Source organism: Xyrauchen texanus, chromosome 22 (assembly GCF_025860055.1).
Source record: "Xyrauchen texanus isolate HMW12.3.18 chromosome 22, RBS_HiC_50CHRs, whole genome shotgun sequence".
NCBI classification, from domain to species: Eukaryota; Metazoa; Chordata; class Actinopteri; order Cypriniformes; family Catostomidae; genus Xyrauchen; species Xyrauchen texanus.
This window is the reverse complement of record NC_068297.1, coordinates 8,252,142-8,273,513: the sequence shown is the minus strand read 5'-3', so window position 1 is coordinate 8,273,513 and position 21,372 is coordinate 8,252,142. Positions and strand designations below refer to the sequence as shown.

General features: G+C 38.6%; 2 protein-coding genes across 5 annotated transcripts in view; one reads left to right on the top strand and one right to left on the bottom strand.

Moving 5' to 3' along the window:
* The window catches only part of fam184aa (family with sequence similarity 184 member Aa), a 33,923-nt gene extending 20,345 nt beyond the window's left edge, over positions 1-13,578 (top strand). For 2 of the 4 annotated variants that reach the window (XR_007972912.1, XR_007972911.1), the window contains exons 11-18: positions 355-508; positions 1,510-1,637; positions 3,552-3,736; positions 5,885-6,031; positions 7,318-7,435; positions 7,564-7,668; positions 8,825-9,017; positions 11,994-13,578. Coding sequence is in view for 2 of the 4 variants with exons in the window: in XM_052154049.1 (XP_052010009.1) it covers positions 355-508; positions 1,510-1,637; positions 3,552-3,736; positions 5,885-6,031; positions 7,318-7,435; positions 7,564-7,668; positions 11,994-12,002 (846 nt within the window). In the remaining 2 variants the exon portion in view is untranslated. Of the gene's footprint in view, positions 1-354; positions 509-1,509; positions 1,638-3,551; positions 3,737-5,884; positions 6,032-7,317; positions 7,436-7,528; positions 7,669-8,824; positions 9,018-11,993 lie in introns of those variants that run through there. The other 2 variants (XM_052154049.1, XM_052154050.1) reach the window with 2 other exon arrangements.
* Positions 13,579-13,711: 133 nt separating this feature from the next.
* LOC127662744 (cardiac phospholamban-like) lies at positions 13,712-17,951 on the bottom strand. Its single transcript, XM_052154051.1, has 2 exons — positions 17,820-17,951; positions 13,712-15,776 (listed from the first exon to the last, which is right to left on the bottom strand). The coding sequence occupies exon 2, from the start codon at positions 15,675-15,677 to the stop codon at positions 15,519-15,521; it is 159 nt and encodes a 52-aa protein (XP_052010011.1). The 5' UTR covers positions 15,678-15,776; positions 17,820-17,951; the 3' UTR covers positions 13,712-15,518.
* Positions 17,952-21,372: the final 3,421 nt, after the last annotated feature.

Genomic DNA, 21,372 nt, shown 5'->3' with positions numbered 1-21,372 from the left:
ATTTAACCATTTATCGCCAACTGTACACTGAACAGCGATTATGTGTTGATTCTTGAATGTTGTCAACTGAAAACAAGATGTATACTGAGTGTCATGACAATGACAATGCGGTTCTTATGCTTCATTTTATTTACTCCGAATTTAGAAACTATAACCTACAAATTTTCTTAAAATTGTAACGCTAATCTTCTGCCGCCTTGGAAGATGCAAATTTAGTTTCCATCATTGACACCCTTTTGTTCCCATGGCATCATGTTCCATTGAGAGTCCTTTGTATTATGCTTTGCATGTAGTTCACGTGTTTGTATTTTTATCTTTATTTCTTTCTGTCCTTGTGTGTATGTGTGTGTTTAGGAGCTCGAGGATCGTCTAAAACAGGAACAGAGAGAGGAGATACACGCTTTGCGAGAAGCTCACAGACAGACCCTGGAAATCCTGCAGCAGCAGTCGGACCAGGAGCTGCAGACGCTGCGCTTTGAACTGGAGGATGAAGGCAAAGCCATGCTGGGTGAGTCACTAACTCACATTACCTCCGGCAACACCCACCAGCCTACAAATTAATGGCCATTTATGGGGTGATTTCAGTCTTATAAATGCACTCTGGTCATGAAAATAGTTATTTAGAAGGTGCTTTTATCCAAAGTGACAGTCAGTACATTCACTTAAGGTCAAGTGTCTCGTGTACAATAGGGATTGGTTACAACAAGGGCTGTCGATTTAACGTGTTAATTCAGTGCGATTAATTTTATACAAAATAGCGCGTTAAAAAAATGCAATTAATCGCAATGCCCCCGGATTGTAATAAGAAAGATTCCTGAGAAATGCAAGCTTGTAGTACCACCTGTTTACTCCAGAAGGCGGTAATTGAAATTTCAGCTGTGTGGCAATGTGCAGTTTATACAGTGAAGAAAACAACCAGACAGCACAAAACAGACATTCGTTCCGTTCTTGCGTTCAAAACACTTGATGGAGCGCAAATTCGAACTAAGGGATCTCAAGATGTGTTCTAAGTATTAAACTATATTTAACTTGACACAGTGACCTAAAAATTTATGTTTATGACACAACTAATTTATATAATTGTTTAATATTAAAGATAACTATGTATAATTATTTCATCATTATATATTGAATTATTGTTATATGAGGGGCTTTCTTAGCAAACATCTGTATATGCGATTAATCGCGATTAATTAATCGGACATCATGTAATTTTTTGAATCAATTGACAGCCCTAGTTACAACCATTTGGTTACCCACTTAGAGCTTAAAACCAGCAATTAGGCTCATGGTCATATTAGTGATGGAATTTAACAGTTTGCTGTTTAAATGGGAAGTTTTAGTTAGTTATTATTTTATAAACCTGTTAGTTATTTAAAAATCTTTTAGATATTGTTTTGCTAGTTTATGGATAGTTAGTGATCTGTAGTGTACAGAAGCTTATGTGTATACTGTAATAGTGGTTGATTTGTAATTCTTTGGTTTTTACTGGTTTTATTTTTGTGGTAGCTTCACTGCGCTCTGAGCTCAATCATCTTCACGCCACTGCCATAGAACACCTGAGACAACTCCACTTGAAGGAGAACAATGCTGCCAAACGAGAGCTGGACATCACTATTGAGCGCTGCAAACAACACGTGAGAAACTCGTTTGTAAAGCATAAATCATTCTTAAAGGTACACTACGGAGGATTTCTCATTGAATTTTTCATTAGAAATGAACAATGTACTTTTACTGAGCCAGTACATCACAAATCTGTGTTCAAAACCATATTCTTTCCTTCACTACGGTAAGGCTACAGCAATGATTTTACATTACGAGCTGTCAGGATTTAATTTGGTTGGGAATTTATGCCATGTTTGGAAACAAAGAAAAAAGGTCCAGAGGCAGATATGTTACTTACTTGCTCAGACGACACATTTTTCATAATATACGTTTTGGAGGTGACTCCAGTGACTCTTGGTGTTGCTAGTCAGATCCCATTTGATATGGTGATCGCAGGCAACCATGTTTATACCTCAAACCATTCGATTTTACCACACTGAAGAGCAGTGCCGAAGCACAACTGACATGTTTTAACCACAGAGATGATGAAAGAGAGCCCAGAATTCAATATTATACCTTTTAAGCACCAGCCAAATATAGTGTTTGAAGGTGTCGTGCATGTTTTATCTATTTTTGTGCAGGGTTTTACTGTCATTTAGGTTTTGCTTACACTATGTTGTGTCTTTCTCGGTGCATTTTGTGAAAAGCTTTTTCTTTCAGATTAAGAGTACATGATGACAGATTATACCTTGTAGATGAAAAGTACATTTGACCCTAAACAAAACTGCACAACCACAAATGATATGCATCATTGTTAACTTCAATGTTCAGACGAAGAAAATTTTAATTTTCAACTTTTATGTAGGTCTTTGGATTTAATATTCTGCCTCAAACTCCTCAAGTTTATCCTATTAAAACCCTGGACCAAATGGATTACTTTTTTGATGAATGGATGTGCTTTTTTGGGCTTCAAAATCTAAGGTACCATTCAATCCCATTATAAAACTTGGAAGAGCCAGGATATTTTTTAATATAACTCCGATTGTGTTTGGCTGAAAAAAGAATGTCATATATGGCTTGAGGGTGAGTAAATTATGGGATCATTTACATTTTTGGGTGAACTAACCCTTTAACTTGACACAGCATCTAAAAAACTGAGCTCTCTTTTGCAACAGTTGTTGATGTATAGTGTAGGTTTACATAGAAAACAATTGAAATGCAGTGTAGACAGACTCAAAAAATGTGTTCAGAGTTAAACGTCCCTTTACAGTTAGGGGTATGTTGAAATCCCCAACCATAAGTATGAGCAATTGTAATAGTACTATACTAATAAAAACAAAACTATAGTACAATACTTATCAACACAACTGCAATACCAAAATAGTACACTTGTTTCAATGTGAGGGACATGAATTAGCTGACTGTCTTGATATATTAAAGATGAAACCAGATGGCAAATCGCTGCCCATAATTTCAAGACAAGGTTTCTGTGGAACAGAGAGGCAAGGATTTGACAGAGAATTGAAACCAGTGCCCAGGACATGATAAAATGCCTCTAAGCCAAGCTTCACTTTACTGGGAATTAAAGAATAACCACAATGAATAAAGTATGAGGGTCTGAATTCTGAATAATGGCTGAGCTCTTTCTGTGACTTTACAACACTTTCCCATTTCCATATTTTATTTATAGTCTCTCTCTTTTTTCTGTCTGCCTCCTTTATACTCATACACTCATGCTCTCACTCTTCCTGCTTATCGTTCTGCACTTATAACGTCAGCACAATTGAATGTTTTTTAATGTGAACTATATACATATTTTGAAAGCCCCTGGGCCTGGCACAAAATGCTTTTTAAGCAAATCATTCCAATATGATAAAATAATGAAAATTGCATTTACTTTCCAGAAGTCTGTGCTATGTTTAGAAACCCACTCACTCATCTGTTGAAGACTATCTTTCTGTTCTCACTTTCTCTAACCGTTCCTTTGTGGTCGTCTTCTTCTCCAGGAGCATGACCTCCTAAACCGTTTATCAGATCTGCAACAGGAAGTGAACTGCAGGAAGAACCGGATCACTGATCTGGACCATGAAATCCACTCTCTCAATGAGACCATCGGCACTCTGACAAAGGAGCTGGAACTTAAAGGGAAGGAAGTTCTGCGTGTCCGTAGTGAAGCCAACCTGCAGATCAGGTACAGCTGTTACCTGCTCTATTTAGAATTCTGCACTAGTTCTTGGTCACTAACCAAATATAACAAATTTGTGACCTTGACCATATTAACTTTTTACAAAAGGTCAGGTTTTCTTGTTTCCACTGAAGCACACAAGATGCTCTAAAAAGGTAAAAACTGTTCTTGTGCCTTGATGTCCAGAGGGCAACAGTTGAAAGAGGAAGTTGGCAGGGTGTGTGGGGCCCAGAGTGATTCTACCTGTACATTTCCTCACTCTGGAGATGTACAGGTCTTGGAGGATGGGCAGGGGGGCACCAATAATCCTCTCAGCAGTCCGGACTGTCCGTTGTAGTTTCCTTCTGTCTGATTTGGTGGCTGAACCAAACCAGACAGTTATAGATGTACACAGAACAGACTCAATGACAGCTGAGTAGAACTGAGTCAGCAGCTCCTGTGGCAGGTTGAACTTCCTCAGCTGGAGAAGGATTTCTCCTGAAGTCAAATATCATCTCCCCTGTTTTGAGCATGTTCAGCTCAAGGTTGTTGTCACCGCACCAGACTGCACTGGTCAACATCCCGTCTGTATGCAGACTCGTCACCATTGCGGATGAGGCCAATAACATGGATTATCTGGTTTAAAGAAAAAAAAAAAAAAAGGGACGTGCCAATTACAAAGAAATTCTGGAAAATGTTTATTCAACTTTTGACTTAAATAATGCTGATAATATAATCTGCATAGTATAATCAGCTAAATAATTTTGGCAAATTTTTTTATTCATATATTGCATGAAACTGTTGCGAGATCTAGCTGTTTATCTGTACTCCTGGGAATTGCAGGGCTCGCAGTAATACTTTTAAGGGTTATTCTTTAAACAGTAACGCTTTACAATGGTTGTAGTCGTTAACATTTGTTAACTATATTAGTTAACATGTATTAACAATAAACAATACATTTATTGATCTTGGATCAGGTTAAACTGGTAACACTTTATTATATAGTTGTATTTGTTAACATTAGTACAGTAAATGTAAATATAGTAAATACATTTTAACACCATTTATTAATCTGTTGATTTATTTTTAAAAAAATTGTTCATTGTTAGTTCATGTTAGTTCAAAATGCATTCAAGGATGTCAATGATACAAAGCGACTTTTAATTTTTAAATCTAATTTAACATAATACAGCTAACAGATTTTTTTACATTAAAAGTTGTATATGTTTACAATAGTTAATGCATTATAAGCTAACATAACTTAAAATGAACAATTGTGTTTTTATAAATCAATCTAAATAAAAAAATGCTGTTTAAAAATATTGTACATTGTTATGCAGCCTTATTGTAAAATGTCACGTATAAACCGTGAACATCACAGTTGTTCGAGATTCGTGTTCTCGTTTTATGCAAAGAAGAGTCACAAAACATCATGTGCGTGTGTAGAATATTGTTGCTTTCAAGAGGTATTAGGCCTAAATGTCAGTCTGTCTGAACCAGAAGCTAATTTAATACGAGAGGAGAGCAGATGGAGATATTTCCCTCATTCCCACACATGAGTCCACAGCCTTCAGGCAGAACTATCTGACTCAGTCTCATCAGTGCTGCATTCTTCTGTTCCTACGATATAAAACCTTGAGGTCAGAAGAGGCATTTCACAAACACATTTCCTTAGGTTTCATTCAAATGAGGATCTACATACTGGCACATAAAAAAGGGATTGTTTCTCTGGGGAACTAAGGGGAATCTGTTCTAATAAATAAAGGAGTTTGTGCGTCCCAGATACAGTGAAACAAATTTGAATGAATTTGTTTATCTGGGGAAAAAAAATGCTCAAACTAGACTAAGATGGTTTGCTGGTTTTACCTGTTTTATTTTTTTTTTCAGCAAATATACATACAACAAATCCATTCTTCGCTGGTTTGAGCTGGTCTCCCAAGCTGACCAGCTGAAAAAATGTCCCAAATCCCATTAAAAAACTAGCCAACAAATCAGCTTGAGCAGGCTAATAGACCAGCTAAGACTAGCAAACCATCTTAGGATAGTTTAAGATGATTCTCAGCAGGGCTTTTTGCTGTATGTATGTTTGCACTATTAATGTCTATACAGTATAGTGGTTATTTATTATTTCCATACTGTATGGTATGTGCTAAGTGGGTTTTGGTTTTATGGTAGGTCTCGTGAACAGGATCTCTCAAAACGATTGGAGAAGGAGATTGAAGAACTGAATGCATCTCATAACAGAGAGACCCAGATCATGCTGTCAGATTTTAACAAAGCTCAGGAGCTGCTAAAAGACAAGATCTCTGCTCTGCAGATTCTGTGAGTCCCTTTATCTCAATTACAGAGTATTGAATATTAAAACAGATTGTTCAATTGAAAATTGAATTGCTTTGAAAATTGTAAAATAATAGTTGTTTTTTTTTACCTCCAGACAGCTAGATATACAGTATGGCATTAGCTCTGTTACACAACCTAGTAAGCTGCTTTGCTGTCTACATAGGCAGTAACCTTCTAAGGCAGCCTAAGAGCCTCAAAAGTGACTCAACTGAAATGTTGCTCATGAGCTGAAACTCTGTTAAAGGGATAGTTCACCCAAAAATGAAAATTCTCTCATCATTACTTTCATGCCATCCCAGATGTGTAAGACTTTTCATTCTTCTACAGATCACAAACATAGATTTTTAGAAGAATATTTCAGCTCTGTAGGTCCATACAATGCAAATCAATGGTGACCAGATGTTTGGAGGTCCAAAAAGCCTATAAAGCCAGCATAAAAGTAATCCACACGACTCCAGTGGTTTAAACCATGTCTTCAGAAGCAATGTGATAGGTGTGTATGAGAAACAAATCAATATTTATGTCCCTTTTTACAATAAATCTCCACTTTCACTTTCACATTCTTCATATTTTGTTTTTGCCAATTCACATTCTTTGTGCATATTGCCACTTACTGGGCAGGGAGGAGAAAAATGTATTGTTTCTAACCCACATCTATCATATTGCATCAGAAGACATGGATTTAACCACTGGAGTCATATGCATTACTTTTATGCTGCTTTTATGCACTTTTTGAACCTACAAAGTTCTGGCAACCATACACTTGCATTGAATGGACCAACAGAGCTGAGGTGTTCTTCTAAAAATCTGTGTTTGTGTTCAGCAGAAGAAAGAAAGTGATGCACATCTGGCATGGCATGATGGTGAGTACATGATAAGAGAATTTACATTTTTGGGTAAACTATACCTTTAATGGTTCCTCACGCATAGCACATAAATTAGCTCTTGACATATGATGAAAATTTCACTCTGCCCATCACAATGCATCGTGAAATTGATGAACATTGTGTTTGGAATTTGCCAAATCACACAGCATGTTTTTCTGTGTAAACATGCACTAGTCTTTGACCATTGCGCCATGTCTTTCCATTTTTTCAGCATCTGCTTTTTAGTTGCCTTGTCAAGTTAAATGTTTTGAGACACCTGCATTCTGTGCTGTTAGTTGTGGTGCATTTATTTTTCTTTGCACAAAAAATTGTTTGGTCTGAACGGTCCTTAAAAATCCTATATTATATTATATAAAATTTTTATTATGTGTGCATGAGCAGGTTGGAAGGAACAGAAGAAAAGTTCCGAAATAGAGAAAGCAGACCAGAGGACCTGCGGGTGATCGCTGATCTCAGAGAAATGGTATCTGAGAGAGAGACCCTGGTCAAGAAGCTAGTGGTAAGTATTCAAAGTAACTGTAGAAGTGCATCACCCCATTAAGGGTGATTTATAGACTACTGTCAATCTCAGTTCATTGATTTCTCTGTACAGGTCCTTTCGGTCTGACTGTGCCTCCTTTGTTCCAGGATGACAAGAAGTTTTATCAGCTGGAGTTGGTGAACCGGGAGCCTGGCTTCAACAAAGTGTTCAACACCAATCCCAATGTCGGGGTCATAAACCCCCTTATAAAGGTTAGAGAGTTACAGCTACACTTATCGAAGGTTCCTCAAAAGTCCAAGCAGATTGGATTTGATCACATAGTAGAAAAAGCACAAACCATAAACCTTTTAAAGCATTCCATCTTAGCTGTTCATAGAGTTCATGGAGTTTAGTGTATAATAAAGGAATATGCTTCAAAGGTTTTGCCTCTGAATAGGAAATGTATTTTACAGAGATACGGCTGGAATGAGATGTACTGCAAAAACTATTTATAGTCTTTTACTGTCCTTTTAGTTTGCCTGACTTTTGCTTTAAATTGCATACGTTGTGTGTGTGGTTGTCATTGTCTGTGTCTTACAGTATATTCATGTTCCACACTGCTTTCCAAGTCATAAGCTCTGTTCGAAAACCTGTTTGAAAACTTGGAGAGCTAACTTGCTGTGTATTGCCTACATAGACAGCTGGCCTCTAAAGCAATATCCTACTGTAAATAACTCATTTGGGACGCTCAACATAAACAGCAACTCCACCCGCAACATGAATAATGCTCCGCTCGAGATACTCGATTCCAATACGAGTTTTACTGGGTAAAATTGTCAGTTGTTTTCAAATGATATGAACATATTTTTAGCAATACTTTTTGGTGCTTAATGAATTGTAAGTATGTTTATAATTAACATTTTCTTTGGATTTATTGTTTACATTTATGCATTTAGCTTATGATGTTATTCAAGGCAAGTGCCACAAACACAACTAATGTCTGTGTTTGATCATTGAGACACGTCTCGCTATTTTTTCAGCGGCTTGCGCAAGATGCTGTGTCAAATTAAAAGAATTAAACTTTTAAAAATGTGCCTCAAGACACCTGTATTCTATTGCATTTGTTGTGCTGCATTTACTTTTTTAGCTTTTTTTTTTATTTTACGCAACAACGCATTTGGTCATGTATGGCCCCTAATGTTCTTACGCAACTTACACACTGGGAGCTTGTCTATGATGCCTTTAAATGTCATCTACTGTTGGAAGGCAGCTATGTTTTGGACCAGAGCTATAATCTGTCATTTCTCTTCCCTGTCCACATTCATAATGGTGTGTCCATTAAATTGTCATCATTAAGCTTGAAACTTCAAATAGCCCGTCACCTTCGACTTTCCACAATGCCTTTCTGTGTGTGTGCTTTTAATGTAGCATAAGAGTAGAAAACCTGCAGACAGTTTCCCCAGCTCTCCAAACCTAAGTGTTGTGGTGCGGTGGAAGGAATGGCGGGCAGGTCCATTCCACCTGCTTACCTAGAGTCTGTCCCCAACTCCCCCATTCACCACCATGAGCTCAGGTGTAGCAAAACTCAAACCCCTCCGGCCCAGGCTGACCCCGTTCTGAGGTGAGACTCACCTAACATACGAGAGACATGCTTAATCCACAGAACTGTCTTGCCATTGGTCGGATCACACGGTATCAGTCCTGTACTGCAATAATCATAAAAGAACTGTTGTCAGTCTCTGTGTTCATTGAACATTTTAATACAAGAACACAGCCTTGTGTGTCTAGAGTGAATTGTGGGTATGCTCGTCTCACTTTGCAATGCATCCTGTCGGTAAATGGCACACACCAAAAAGTGTTTGTATCCCATGCAGTTTTTATATGCATGTTAAAGGAATAGTTCAACCCAAAAATATTCTTGGTTAGGAGTTTCTGTCATTATTTAATCATATTCATGTTGGCCCAAACTTGTATGCTGTTAGTTTTTAGTGGAACAAGAATATTTTCAGAGCTCTTGCCATAAAACAACAACGTCAAGATCCAAAAAGGACAAAAAACACCATAAAAGTTGTCAATATGGTTCATTTACGTTATTCCAAGTCTTCTAAAGGTATACAATTGTGTGAGGAACATACGGTAATTTAAGTCACCATTCAATTATATTTTTACCGCCGAAGCTTGCAACTAGCTCGAATCCGCATCCAGATTCAAAAATGAAATGTCGGCATCATTGTTGCCAAAAGGGCAGTGGTTCTTCCATGGGTAGTAACAAACATGAAACACAATTTTTTATTCTGGATGCGAACATGGCAAAATGCAACCTTCAGCTGAGGATGTCAGTGATTATCCAGGATGATCTTATGAGAATTCCTTAATATTTGAATGTGATATTTCCACATACGTAAGCATTTTTACATATTTAGAGCTTTAGAGATGTATAAACCTTTATGAATCCCCTGATGGCTCATTGGAACTTGAATACCTGGAACCTTTTTATGAGGAGACCGCTGTAGATGAACAAGTTAAATACTCGTAAATAATCCAGAGAAAGACCTTAGAGGCATTACTATGCATAAATGACAAATATTTGTCTAATAAAATATTATCATTTCAACTTTTTGTATGGCTGAATTTAAATATCAAACCTCAGCATAAATTAAATTTCTCATTTACTGATCTATGTCAGTGTGACATGTCGCAACTGTTCTGACACTTCTGATTCTTTGAACCCCAAAGGGTTGTCTGTATTATGTTTCATATCTGAAAGCTCAAGTCCGCCTCACAACCGTTTTGAAAAATGCAACTCGACTTGCCGTGGACAGCTGTGAGAACAAGAGCCCCTCCCATCCCTGGTGGGTGGGGTGGGGCAGGGCAGGGGAGAAAGAGGGGGCAATCTATCATCTTTCAGTTGCCCATGCCGGCTCTCATTAAATATTAGGATAAAGTATGATGAAATGTAAGATTTGTATAGCTGGCAAAGTTATATTTCATTTGAGTAAAAAATGACAGAATACACAACTATTCCTTTAAATCGTTTGTATTATTCTGTTTTAATGTACTAATTGTGTAGGCTAAGAATCACAAAGCACTGTTACTAATGATGACGCTCATGAAAGGATTTTGGCATTGGAATGCCTAAGCGAGCATGCAGTGGATCTCATCTCATGTCATCACATATACAGTAGCAATGCCTTCATGGCCCCACATATTAGCCATTTGTGATGAGGAGGAGGGCATGGGTGGGCCTTGATGGTGCACGGTCGGCGTTGAATCAGGTGATCAGTGGGAGAGCGAGATAAAGGAGAGCCGGAGACGCCAGTTCGAGAGAGAGCGAGAGCGACGTCGGCTGGTCCTCAACCCTCCTCTGCCTTCTGGCGGACGCCAGCACTCTAATCCCCCAGCAGACGGCAGCGAGTCCTCTGGGCCCTGGCGGACGGAACCTCTCCTCCCCTTCATCGGCATACGGTAGCGGTTCCTCTGGCTCTCGCCGTCCAGCAGTGACCCCTCTGCCCACAGGCAGATGGCCGCAGCTGCTCCACTGGCAGATTGCAGCGGCGAGGACTCGTTGACAGTGAATCCCTCCTCCCTCCCAGGTTTCGGCACCACTGTAACAAGTAAAGGTCGGGCAAGGAAGAGGCGGGAACCATCTTTCTCTCAAACTGCCGCCTCCGGCTCCCCTTTATCTCGCTCTCCCACTGATCAGCTGATTCAGCGTCAGCCGTGCTCTCCTCCTCGTCACACCATTCTCCGTCCTTCACATTTCATGCATACATTATGTTGTTTTTGCGGTTTTAAAATTAGCTATTCAAATGATATGCAGCTTGTTACTGGAATTACAAATATGCTATCCATTTTTAATTAAAAAAGAAAATGTATCCCCTTTTTGGAATGCCCAATTCCCCCTACTTAGTAGGTCCTCGGGGTGGCGCGGTTACTCACCTCAATCCGGGTGGCAGAGGACAAGTCTCAGTTGCCTCCGCTTCTGAGACCATCTATCCATGCATCTTATCACAAGGCTTGATGTGCATGACACTGCGGAGACTCCCACCATGTGGAGGCTCGTGCTACTCTCTGCGAACCACGCACAACTTTCCGCGTGCCCCATTGAGAGCCAAAACCACTAATCTTGACCACAAGGAGGTTACCCCATGTGACTCTACTCTCCCTAGCAACCGGGCCAATTTGGTTGCTTAGGAGACCTGGCTATAGTCACTCAGCACTCCCTGGATTCAAACATGTGACTCCAGGGGTGGTAGTCAGCATCAATACTCGCTGAACTACCCAGGCCCCCTCCAAATATCCTTTCTAATAGGAATTTGCTGTACATGGCAACAGTCTTGTGTAATGTTTTGGGCCGGGAGATAATATTAGACAGCTCTGGTAGCTCTGGCATATTTTATTTATCATTTAAAGCAAACACACAACTATCCCCAAAGAAGGTTAGCACAGCAGCAATGCAATTAAATTCATACACTTTTAAGTGTGGCTTAAGTATTTGAATATGTATTAAATATATGCAATAAAGTGTTTAAGAAGTACATATTCACTGTCCTAACTGTGTAACTGGTTGTGTGTGACTTTTGTGTGTTCTGTGCAGCCCTCGTGAGACTGAGGATTCAACTGTAGCACCAAAAGAACAGCAACCACAAGAGCTATTTTCACAGTACTTCTCCTTTTAAATTTTTCAAGACACTCAACTGAAGAGCATGTGAAACTGCAGTTTTCAATAGTCCATTCATCTGTCTTTGATATATTTCACTGTGATTTTTATTTTCCCTTTTGATATGAGCATTTATTCGATATAAAATGAGATGCACATTCATTTCATATACAATAGATATGTCTTTTCTCTTGGCAGTTTTGAAAATAAATTGCACAAACACTTAAATATATACTTGTATTTTACTGTCTTGTTACAAGCAATACAACATCAACTGCAAAAAAATAAATCAAACGTTAGTTTCTAAGTTATATATGTTTACTACTAGTATAGTAAAAGGACTGTTTTTCTTTTAAGTGCTTTTTACACTTCAAATGTGAAATGTGTCATTTTTTAATGTTAAAATACTTTCTTCTATCCCAGCTTAATATACAATTAAGGCATTCGTAGGTTGAGTTCCCTTAAACTCGGTGGCGCTATTAAAACATTGCTATGTTTGTTTGAGTATCCTCAAGCAGCCCGACACAGCAACATTGCCACAACCAATTGCATGAGTTTGGGGCAAGACTATTTATTTGATTGACCAATGAAAAATGGGGGAGTGTTTGGTATTCTTGCTTGAAAACTAGGGATGGAAATTGTAAGGAATTTAACAAATCCGGTTGCAATTCAAAGGCCTTTTAATGATTCCGGTTTCTTAACAACTTAATTACTGAATTTTTAAGTAATTTTAATTACTATATATATAGATATACACACTACCGGTCAAGGTTTTGAAACACTTGACTGAAATTCTTCTCATGATCTTTTGATCTGAAGGCTTATGATTAAATGTTTGAAATTAGTTTTGTTGACAAAAATATAATTGTGCCACCATATGAATTTATTTCATCATAAAACTAAAATTTTATAAATAAAATAAAAAAAAGGATTTTGAAATGGATGACTTGGACCAAATAATAAAGAAAAGCAGTGGTGCCCAAAAGTTTGGAATAATGTACAGTTTTTGCTGTTTCGGAAGGAAATTGGTACTTATAGTCGGGACATTACTGATGTAAAAAAACAGCACCATCACTACTTGAAAAAAAGATTTTTTTGTCAAATCTAGACCTCCCCATTTCCTGCAGCCATCACTCCAACACATTATTGAGTAAGCCTGCTAAACTGATACTAGAAAATAATTTACCATTATATCAAACACAGAGTGGGCAAAGAAACACAGACACTGGACAACAGATAATTGAAAAAGAGTGTTTTGTATTTTAACCCCATTGAGTTTTTGTGGGATCAGCTAGACTGTAACGTGTGAGAGAAGTGCCCGACAAGACAGCCACATCTATGGCAAATTCTACAGAAAGTGTGGGGTGAAATGTCACCTGTGTATATGGACAAACTGACAGTTAGAATGCCAAGGATCTGCAAATGTCCTGGCTATACATTGTGATCAGTTGAATGCCACTTTGGTGAATCAAAGTACCAATTTCTTTCCATAAGAGCAAAATCTGTAAATGATTCCAAACTTTTTTGTAATATATATATAAAATCTTATGTTGGAAATTAGAAATGCAATTCTTATTGGATTTACTGCCTTAAGCAGCCTAACCAAATGATGAGATAATTTTATAGTTTAACAGAAAACATTCTTGCAAATGGGGTGTTTACACAGACTTTTATTCTTTTTTTTTTAAATACCACTAATTACAGCAAACTTCTAAAGTATATTTTAAACTACAAATGTTATATCAACAACCACAATTCACCAAAAAAAAATCAGTCATAATTCTTGGTTCATTTGCTGTCAGACATGACAAAATAAATGAATTGTGGTTCAGTAACTTATTCATTCACAAAATAACTGGGTGATAAGAGTCATTTGTTTGGTAGGAAGCCCTGTATGTTTTGATGTGTAGATTCAAAAGAATCTACTCATAAGAGTCCCTCAATCAGGAATCAGACTACACTGTGTTGTGCTGTTAGTTTCTAATAATAATTATAAAAGCAATGCATTGGTAATGCTTTAAAATAAAGTTCCATTAGTTAGCAACATTAGTTAACATGAAATAACAATGAACAATACTTTTACAGCACTTATCAATCTTAGTTAATGTTATTTCAACGTATACTAATACATTTTAAAAATCAAAAGTTGTATTAGGTAGCATTAGTTAATGCACTATGAACTAACAATGAACAATTGCATTAATAAATGCTGTAACAAATATGTTTTTCATTGTTTGTTTATGATGCAGTTACTAATGTTAAAGAATGGAACCATAATGTAAAGTGTTACCAAATAATTCGTTTCCTATATTTATTAAAGGTTGAACCGGTTTTGAATAAGAAAGTCACATTTAAGTACTTACTTTTACTTGAATGGGATATGCACATGGTTTGTATCTAGCTACGTTTGTTTAAAACATTTAGTCAGTCAGCACATAATGTTTAAAACAAACATTCCCTTTTTTGGTTATCCACATTTAAAAATATCCTCATATGTTCCATTTTGGCTCAATATGTGAAACAATGTCAATATTATCTACTAATTTACCTCAGTTCCAGCATGCTCTTTTTTTCTTGGACTGAACTATCAATTTTGCATTTCAACACAATAATTAAAAATGTTTTTACTGGACATTGACATGATAGACTTAGCATTTACAAGAGTTGCCGTTCTCCATGCCTGATTTATTATCTGCCTTTGGGAACAACTCTGGCTCATAATTACACCCTTTTTTTATATTAATTATTTGCGTGGGCTGGTATTCGGTGGTTTTATTGCTTATACCTCTGAAACTCAATTGATATTTTATGCACAAGTCAGAATAAAAGCTTTTTGCATCCACAATTTGCATTTTGAGTGACCTTCATATTTGGAATCACTGTAAAAATACCAACCACACTGCCAAAGCACAAATGTTCACATTTCAAATGACTGTGATATGTGTATTTTTTATTATTGAAACACTTCCTTCTGCCCCAGTTAAATGTAAAGATAAGTTAGCCATTTGTATGTCGATTCTCCTGAAAAGTGTTAACACTGGCTTTGTGGCGCTATTAAAACATTTGGGGCAGAACAATCTGTTTGTCCAACCAATAGCACATAAGGGGAGTGTTTGGAAAACCTGTTTGAAAACAGTCGCTAGTTTTGCAACTTAATTTGGTAATCGTAATGGAGCAGTTTGGTGAGGTCTACTTTCTACTTTTAAAATGTTATAACATAGGTGCATTTAAAATAACTAAATTAAATGTACACTCATTGCCATTCACAGGTGAAACATGCTTTTTGTTGTAGGAAGAATGCAAAAAACATAAATGGAGAAAGATCAGTGCCATCATTCAAAACCTTGCATCATTTCAGGAAATTGACATGTGTTGTATCATCAGTAGGACTTCGTATTCCCTCAAATTGTCTAAGATATTGCACAGCTCATCTTCTGATTGGCCGGTTGTCTTCTTTTGGTGTCACATGAGCAAGACGATTATGTAGATAAGCAGGAGGCAGATGAGGATGAGGGAGAAGTTGATGATAAGATCTTGTAAGTTGCGCTTGGTCTGCGGGTTCACTTCGATGTTGGATGCCCTCCGAATCGCTGACCGTGTCATGTGCTGCACCCTCTCCATCCTGATGGCTTCCGTGGGTTGGAAGTGAAGACTGCAGGCAAATGGCAGCAACAGGAATAGATTTCAGGAGTTGAGGGGTGCTGTTGCGTTGCAGTGGTGCTTCATGGGAAACAAGAGAAAGGTGATTCTATATAAGGCTGATGATACAAGTCTCAAATAGTTTTTTTGCAACTGTAGCTTCTCAAGTTACAAGCTACTTATAACTTAAAGTAGTTGAACTACAGTGAAGCTACTATTTTAAAAAAAAGTAGTTAGCTACATTACAAGCTACTAACAAAATGTAGCAAACTGAATTGAAGACATTTATAATATGTTCTATTTTTAGATATGTAACAACCAATTATATAATTTCATTTTGAATTCAGAAGTTCATTCCACATTTAATAGTTCAATTCTTCATGGACAAAACAACTTCTAGTTGATAAAATCACAGTGGGTTCCAAGGTGGACCGGATTTCATGGTGGGACTGAATAGGCTACTGCATGACTTCAATAGGTTTGTGAAGGCTGTAGATCAAATCTGAATCTAAAGTACAATTTATTTTAATGTCTGAAAATGTCTATTCAACTTTCATCTGAGGAAGAAAACCATAGGCTGTAGTTTCAACTCTTATCCCAAAATACCAATGCTACCACACAAACACCATTCAGAACTTTAAATACATTAAGAATAATGCACTAAAAATAAGTACAAAGATTATAACTGTACAATCACACTGTTATTTCAATGTTCATATAAAGCATTTGTTGTGTATATTCTTAGATTGCATATTTGCTAAAGTGATCCCATTAGGAAGAACACTGTAGCAGCACTCAAAGTTATAAGAGTATTCACTGCCATACTTTCACCCTCTCTGGGGCACTCTTGTTAAAAGCTGTGAATGACATGCATTCAGGAGTGACATCCACTTGTCTAGCAACTAACACTATTTTCTTATCAGCTGTTTTCAGATTGTGTGCCCAATAATTCCAGACTAAATGTGCTCTGGGCGTCCTATGTGCCCAAAAATTTATAATGTGTAGTCAGTCGAGTCATTCCAAATGTCAACACACTTTTTTATGCTGCAGTCAACTATTGATTGTTGCAATAGTTTCTTTGCAATGCTTAATCCACTTTTACCGAAGCTGATAAGGACTTACTATATTCCATGAAGGACATGTTATATCAACATTGTTTGTTGTTCTGGGAACCGCATTCCTATAAAACAAGTTAAATGACCATCAAGGAGACAAGGCAGTGAGGCAGTCTGTCTTTATCTATCATGTTTCCTAAGTTTCAGGAGAAGTGAATTTGAAAGAAAAAAAATCAGCTACGGTGTCCCCAAATGTATTCGGACCAATTGAACACTTAGTTCACGTATTAAAATGTCGAAAATGGCATCTGCAAACAAATTATTCTAGATCATGCTTTCTCAGAATTGAACATTTCTTGTCATTTTTTTCCCCTATTATCTTTTAACCAATTGTTAACAAAAATATTGTATATACAGTGCAAGCATCAGCTAAAATGGCTAAATTAAAACTAGTGTCAAAACTATGCACTTGTTCTCCTTTTAAAGACTAAAATAAAGCCAGTATTTATCAGGGCATGCATTGAATTTCAGTACTGTGATCTAATGACTATTGTCACTGTTTAGATGTAAAGCAAAAAACTAGCATCTGTGATCAGACTGTTCTTTAGTTGGATAAATGGTAACTAGATGTGCCTTTTATTTAACTTCAAAAAACTTTGTACCTTTCTACATGATAATTCTGCCAAATTATTTCATTATACTGTGCCCAGCCACAGGTTTGCTTTCATTCTAATGATTTGCATGGAAACACATTTTTTATGAAAGTGGTACTTCAATGCAGGATGCAAATATGCTTGTGGCTTTCTCACTAGACAGTTCATCTCTCTGTATCCAGTATTTTAGAGTGGAATTGTGTATCCTTTCCTCTATTTTCTGATGTAAACCACATGCAAATCTAGCAATAGAAAACATATTCAGAAATCATCTAAAATATATATTAACAAACAGATCTGAAGATACATTCAGTTAACATTAATTCTAAGCCAATGTTTTAACTTTTAATTTGAACTAAAGTAACTCATAATTCTATTAAAAGGCTGGTAAATGGAGGATTTCTTTTTTTGCTTACCCGTAAAGAGTGGACCAGCAGGAAACTACTGAATGTCACAGAGGCTCTCAGAACACGCTACAAAGTTTATAGGATGAACTGAAAGGGGTGGAGTAAACAAACAGAGAAGAGAAGGGCGGTATGTGCTCTGCATTTCTTTTGATAGATGAAAGCGACACATCCCCATGCTAAAACTAGAGGCTCTGCCATACATAACTGGTCGGTATGTACCAGCATCTCCGTCCAATGTTTGTTTTGATGACACACAACTGATGAAGGAAGTTAATGGTGGACAATTATCCTTCCAAACTCTAGTTTACTGTAAATAGAGAGGAGTGATTGAGAAAAATGGTTAGATCTTGTATACTGAAACAAATGAAAATGTAGATGTGATTTTGTGAACATTTAATGTACTGAGTGATGGCCATAAGTGAAACCAGTTAAAGTGCTTTCTATATTACACTAACACACAGCATTAAAGTTATTATAAGAATATATTATGTGACTAAAATAGTTTTGTATTACTTTTCCCCAAGTCTGACAACAGTTACACCCTTGTCAGAGCCACACCTTCTGCCCAGGCTGGTAAATGGAGGATGAAGAGCTTTGGGCATCAACGTGTATTTTTTGGCGGCACACTGCCCGTTGCAGGTGGTGGTGAGTTCCAGACCCTCTTGCTTTCTTTGAACCAATGATTGACTGTTCAGACATCTAACGGTTCACCAGACCAAGAGAAGGTTGGTAGCAGAGTATGCACTGGAATGGTGTGAGGTTGGTGGTGGGTTGATGTAGCGAGTTCTGTGCATACTCAGCCCAGGACAGGAAGCGACTCCAACGGTTCTTGTGATGATGACAGAAGGATCTGAGGGAACGGCTTATCCCCTGGATCTTCCTCTCTGCCCGTTACTCTGTGGGTGGTAACCGGATGAGGCTGATGGTCACTCCCAATAGAGAAAAGTAGTGATGGTTTCCCCTGCTGTGGTGACAGGACCGCTCCTACGCCGTTGGTGGAGGCGTCTACCTCAGCGGTAAATGGTTTATTTGGAGTGGAGTGGAGGTGAAGGCATCCTTTAGGAGTCAGAAGGTGTGAGAGGCTTTGGGGTTCCAGGAAAGAGATTTGGGCTTGGATCTGAGTGGTTAGGTCAGCAGAGATGTGAGGGAACTGTAGTTCTTTATGAAATGAGGAACACTGCTGTAACCTTCCCCTTATCCATCCAAATACCTTCTGGGCTGATGATGTAACCAAGGAACTTGAGGGATGTCTGATGGAAGGAACATTTCTCAGCCTTGAGGTACAGGTGGTATTCCCTCAGCTTTTCCAACACAAGTGCGACGTTCCGGGAGTATACCAGAATGTCGTCGATGTAGATGAGGACGAATCGATGGAGATACTCACGGAACACCTAATTTGTGAAGCCTTGGAAGGCCAGGCCATACGGCATCACCCGGAACTCGTGGTGGCCGGTGGGAGTCACAAAATCTGTTTTCCATTCGTCTCCCCTCCGAATTCGAATGAGGTTGTACGTGCTGCGAAGGTCCAGCTTGGTGAAAATAGTGGCTCCTCTCAACAGTTCCAAGGCAGCTGAGACGAGGGGAAGTGGATACCGGAACTTAACTGTGATCCTGTTCAGGGAGCGGTAGTCAATACAGGGTCAAAAGCCTCTGTCCTTCCTTGCCACGAAGAGGAAACTCGAAGCAGCAGGGGGTATGTATCCCTGACTAAGGGCCTCCTCAATATAATCCTCCAGGACCTTTTGCTCAGGAATGGAAAGAGGGTGGATTTTGCCACTGGGCACTGGCTCACCAGGGATGAGGTCTATTGTGCAGTCCCATGGTGATGAGGAGGTAGCTGAGAGGCACCTAAGGGGCAGAAGACATCCTGGAAGTGGGAAAAGCAGGAAGGGTCTCCAGAGGGGTAAAACAGGCAGGGCTCTCAATGGTAGTTGTGATGATATTGAGAGGGATTTCCTTAAAGACAGACTGGATCTGGGAGATAGACGGTTTGGGAAACAGAAAGGAAAACACTGGGACCCCCACTTCAGGACGTCACTGGTAGACCAGGAGATGACTGGAGAATGTTGTATGAGCCATGGGCGTCCTAATACGATGTCTGTGGTGGAACTCTCCAGAACCAGTAGGGTAATGTCCTCACATTGCAACCATCCCACTTGGAGTTTGACAGGACCCTTGCAGTGACGAATGATACCTCTTCTCAAGTGCATGCCAATTATGGAGTAAATTTGGAGCTTGTGATCACAAGGTCGCCTTTGGAGCTGGAGTTGGTGACAGAGTGCTTCTGAGATGAAGTTGCTGGCTGAGCCAGAGTCGAGGAGTGTGGGCACTGAAAGAGAAAAACCATGAGTAGTAAGCATTACTCTGGTTACAAAAGGAAAGGTTCAGACACTAGTAGTGTTCAGGTGACTCACCAGTGAATGGGGACGTTGAGTGGGACATGCAAAATTACACGTCCCTTACCGCCACAGTATAGGCACAGACTACGTTGGTGCTCTGCCGTGGACAGATGAAAAGCATCCAATTGCATGGCCTTGCTGTTGGGTTCTGGAGAGTGGAGAGGATTACCTTTGTGAATGGATAGGCGGAGACTGTAAGGTGGGCAACTCATTGAGGCAGTTCTTCTTACGGTTGGCTACTCTGATGGAGAATGAAGCGCTCATGGTGTCGTCGTAGGATGAGAGATGCAGGGCCCATTGTAGCGCTCATCCGGCCAGCAAGGAGATGATGTAGGCAACCTTCGCCCGCTCTGTGGGGAATCAATGCAGATGCATCTCAAGGTCGAGCAAACATTGGAGCTGAAAACTGTCGCAGACCTCCGCCGATCTTGAGTAGGGTACTGGATTGACCACAGGACTGGTGGAATAGACAGGAGAAGAAATTGCGGAAGTGCTGCCATGGTTGGAGAAGCTGAGGGGTAAGCAGGTAGAGTGTGTGCATGCCAAAGAGTGGTATTGAACCCAGAGCAGGTGTTTATTGAAACACAAAACAAAACAGAGACAAGCAGGTAAGTTGTAAGTTAACAGTTCAGGGCTGATGTGAAGACCAATAACGTGATGAAGACAGGTGCTGACTTTGGTGGTGATTTTCCTAAAGGTGCTGGATACACAACAATGATGCTTACAGGAGAACAGGGATCGCTGGAGTGGAGAGAAATCGCTAGGAGTAGACGTTTTGGAGATACAGGTAAGTGAGTCCATATTCAAAGTTGAGACCAGCCACTGACGGAGCGAGGTTTAAACAGAGGAGCTGACTGACGCTGTGATTAGAGGCAGGTGTGGGTGATCAGCATTCACGGGAGTGAGAGGGTTGATTGAGTGTATCAGGCAGGTCAGATGGATCTGTGACAATAATATATAATTATTTATTTATTTATTTAACATTTAATAATATGTTTAATACTCATTTAATAATCATTAGATAATATAATAATACATAAAATAAATAAGGGACCAGTACATATTTTGTGGTATTCATATCAGAAAATAATCAAAACTGTATAATACCAAGATACTTTGTTTTGTTTAACAATGTAGATAGAACATATAACCTATGTTATAAA

What these genes read in the sequence shown, in the direction of transcription:
- LOC127662744 (XM_052154051.1), bottom strand. Translation starts at nt 15,677, where the DNA reads ATGGAGAGGGTGCAGCACATGACACGGTCAGCGATTCGGAGGGCATCC.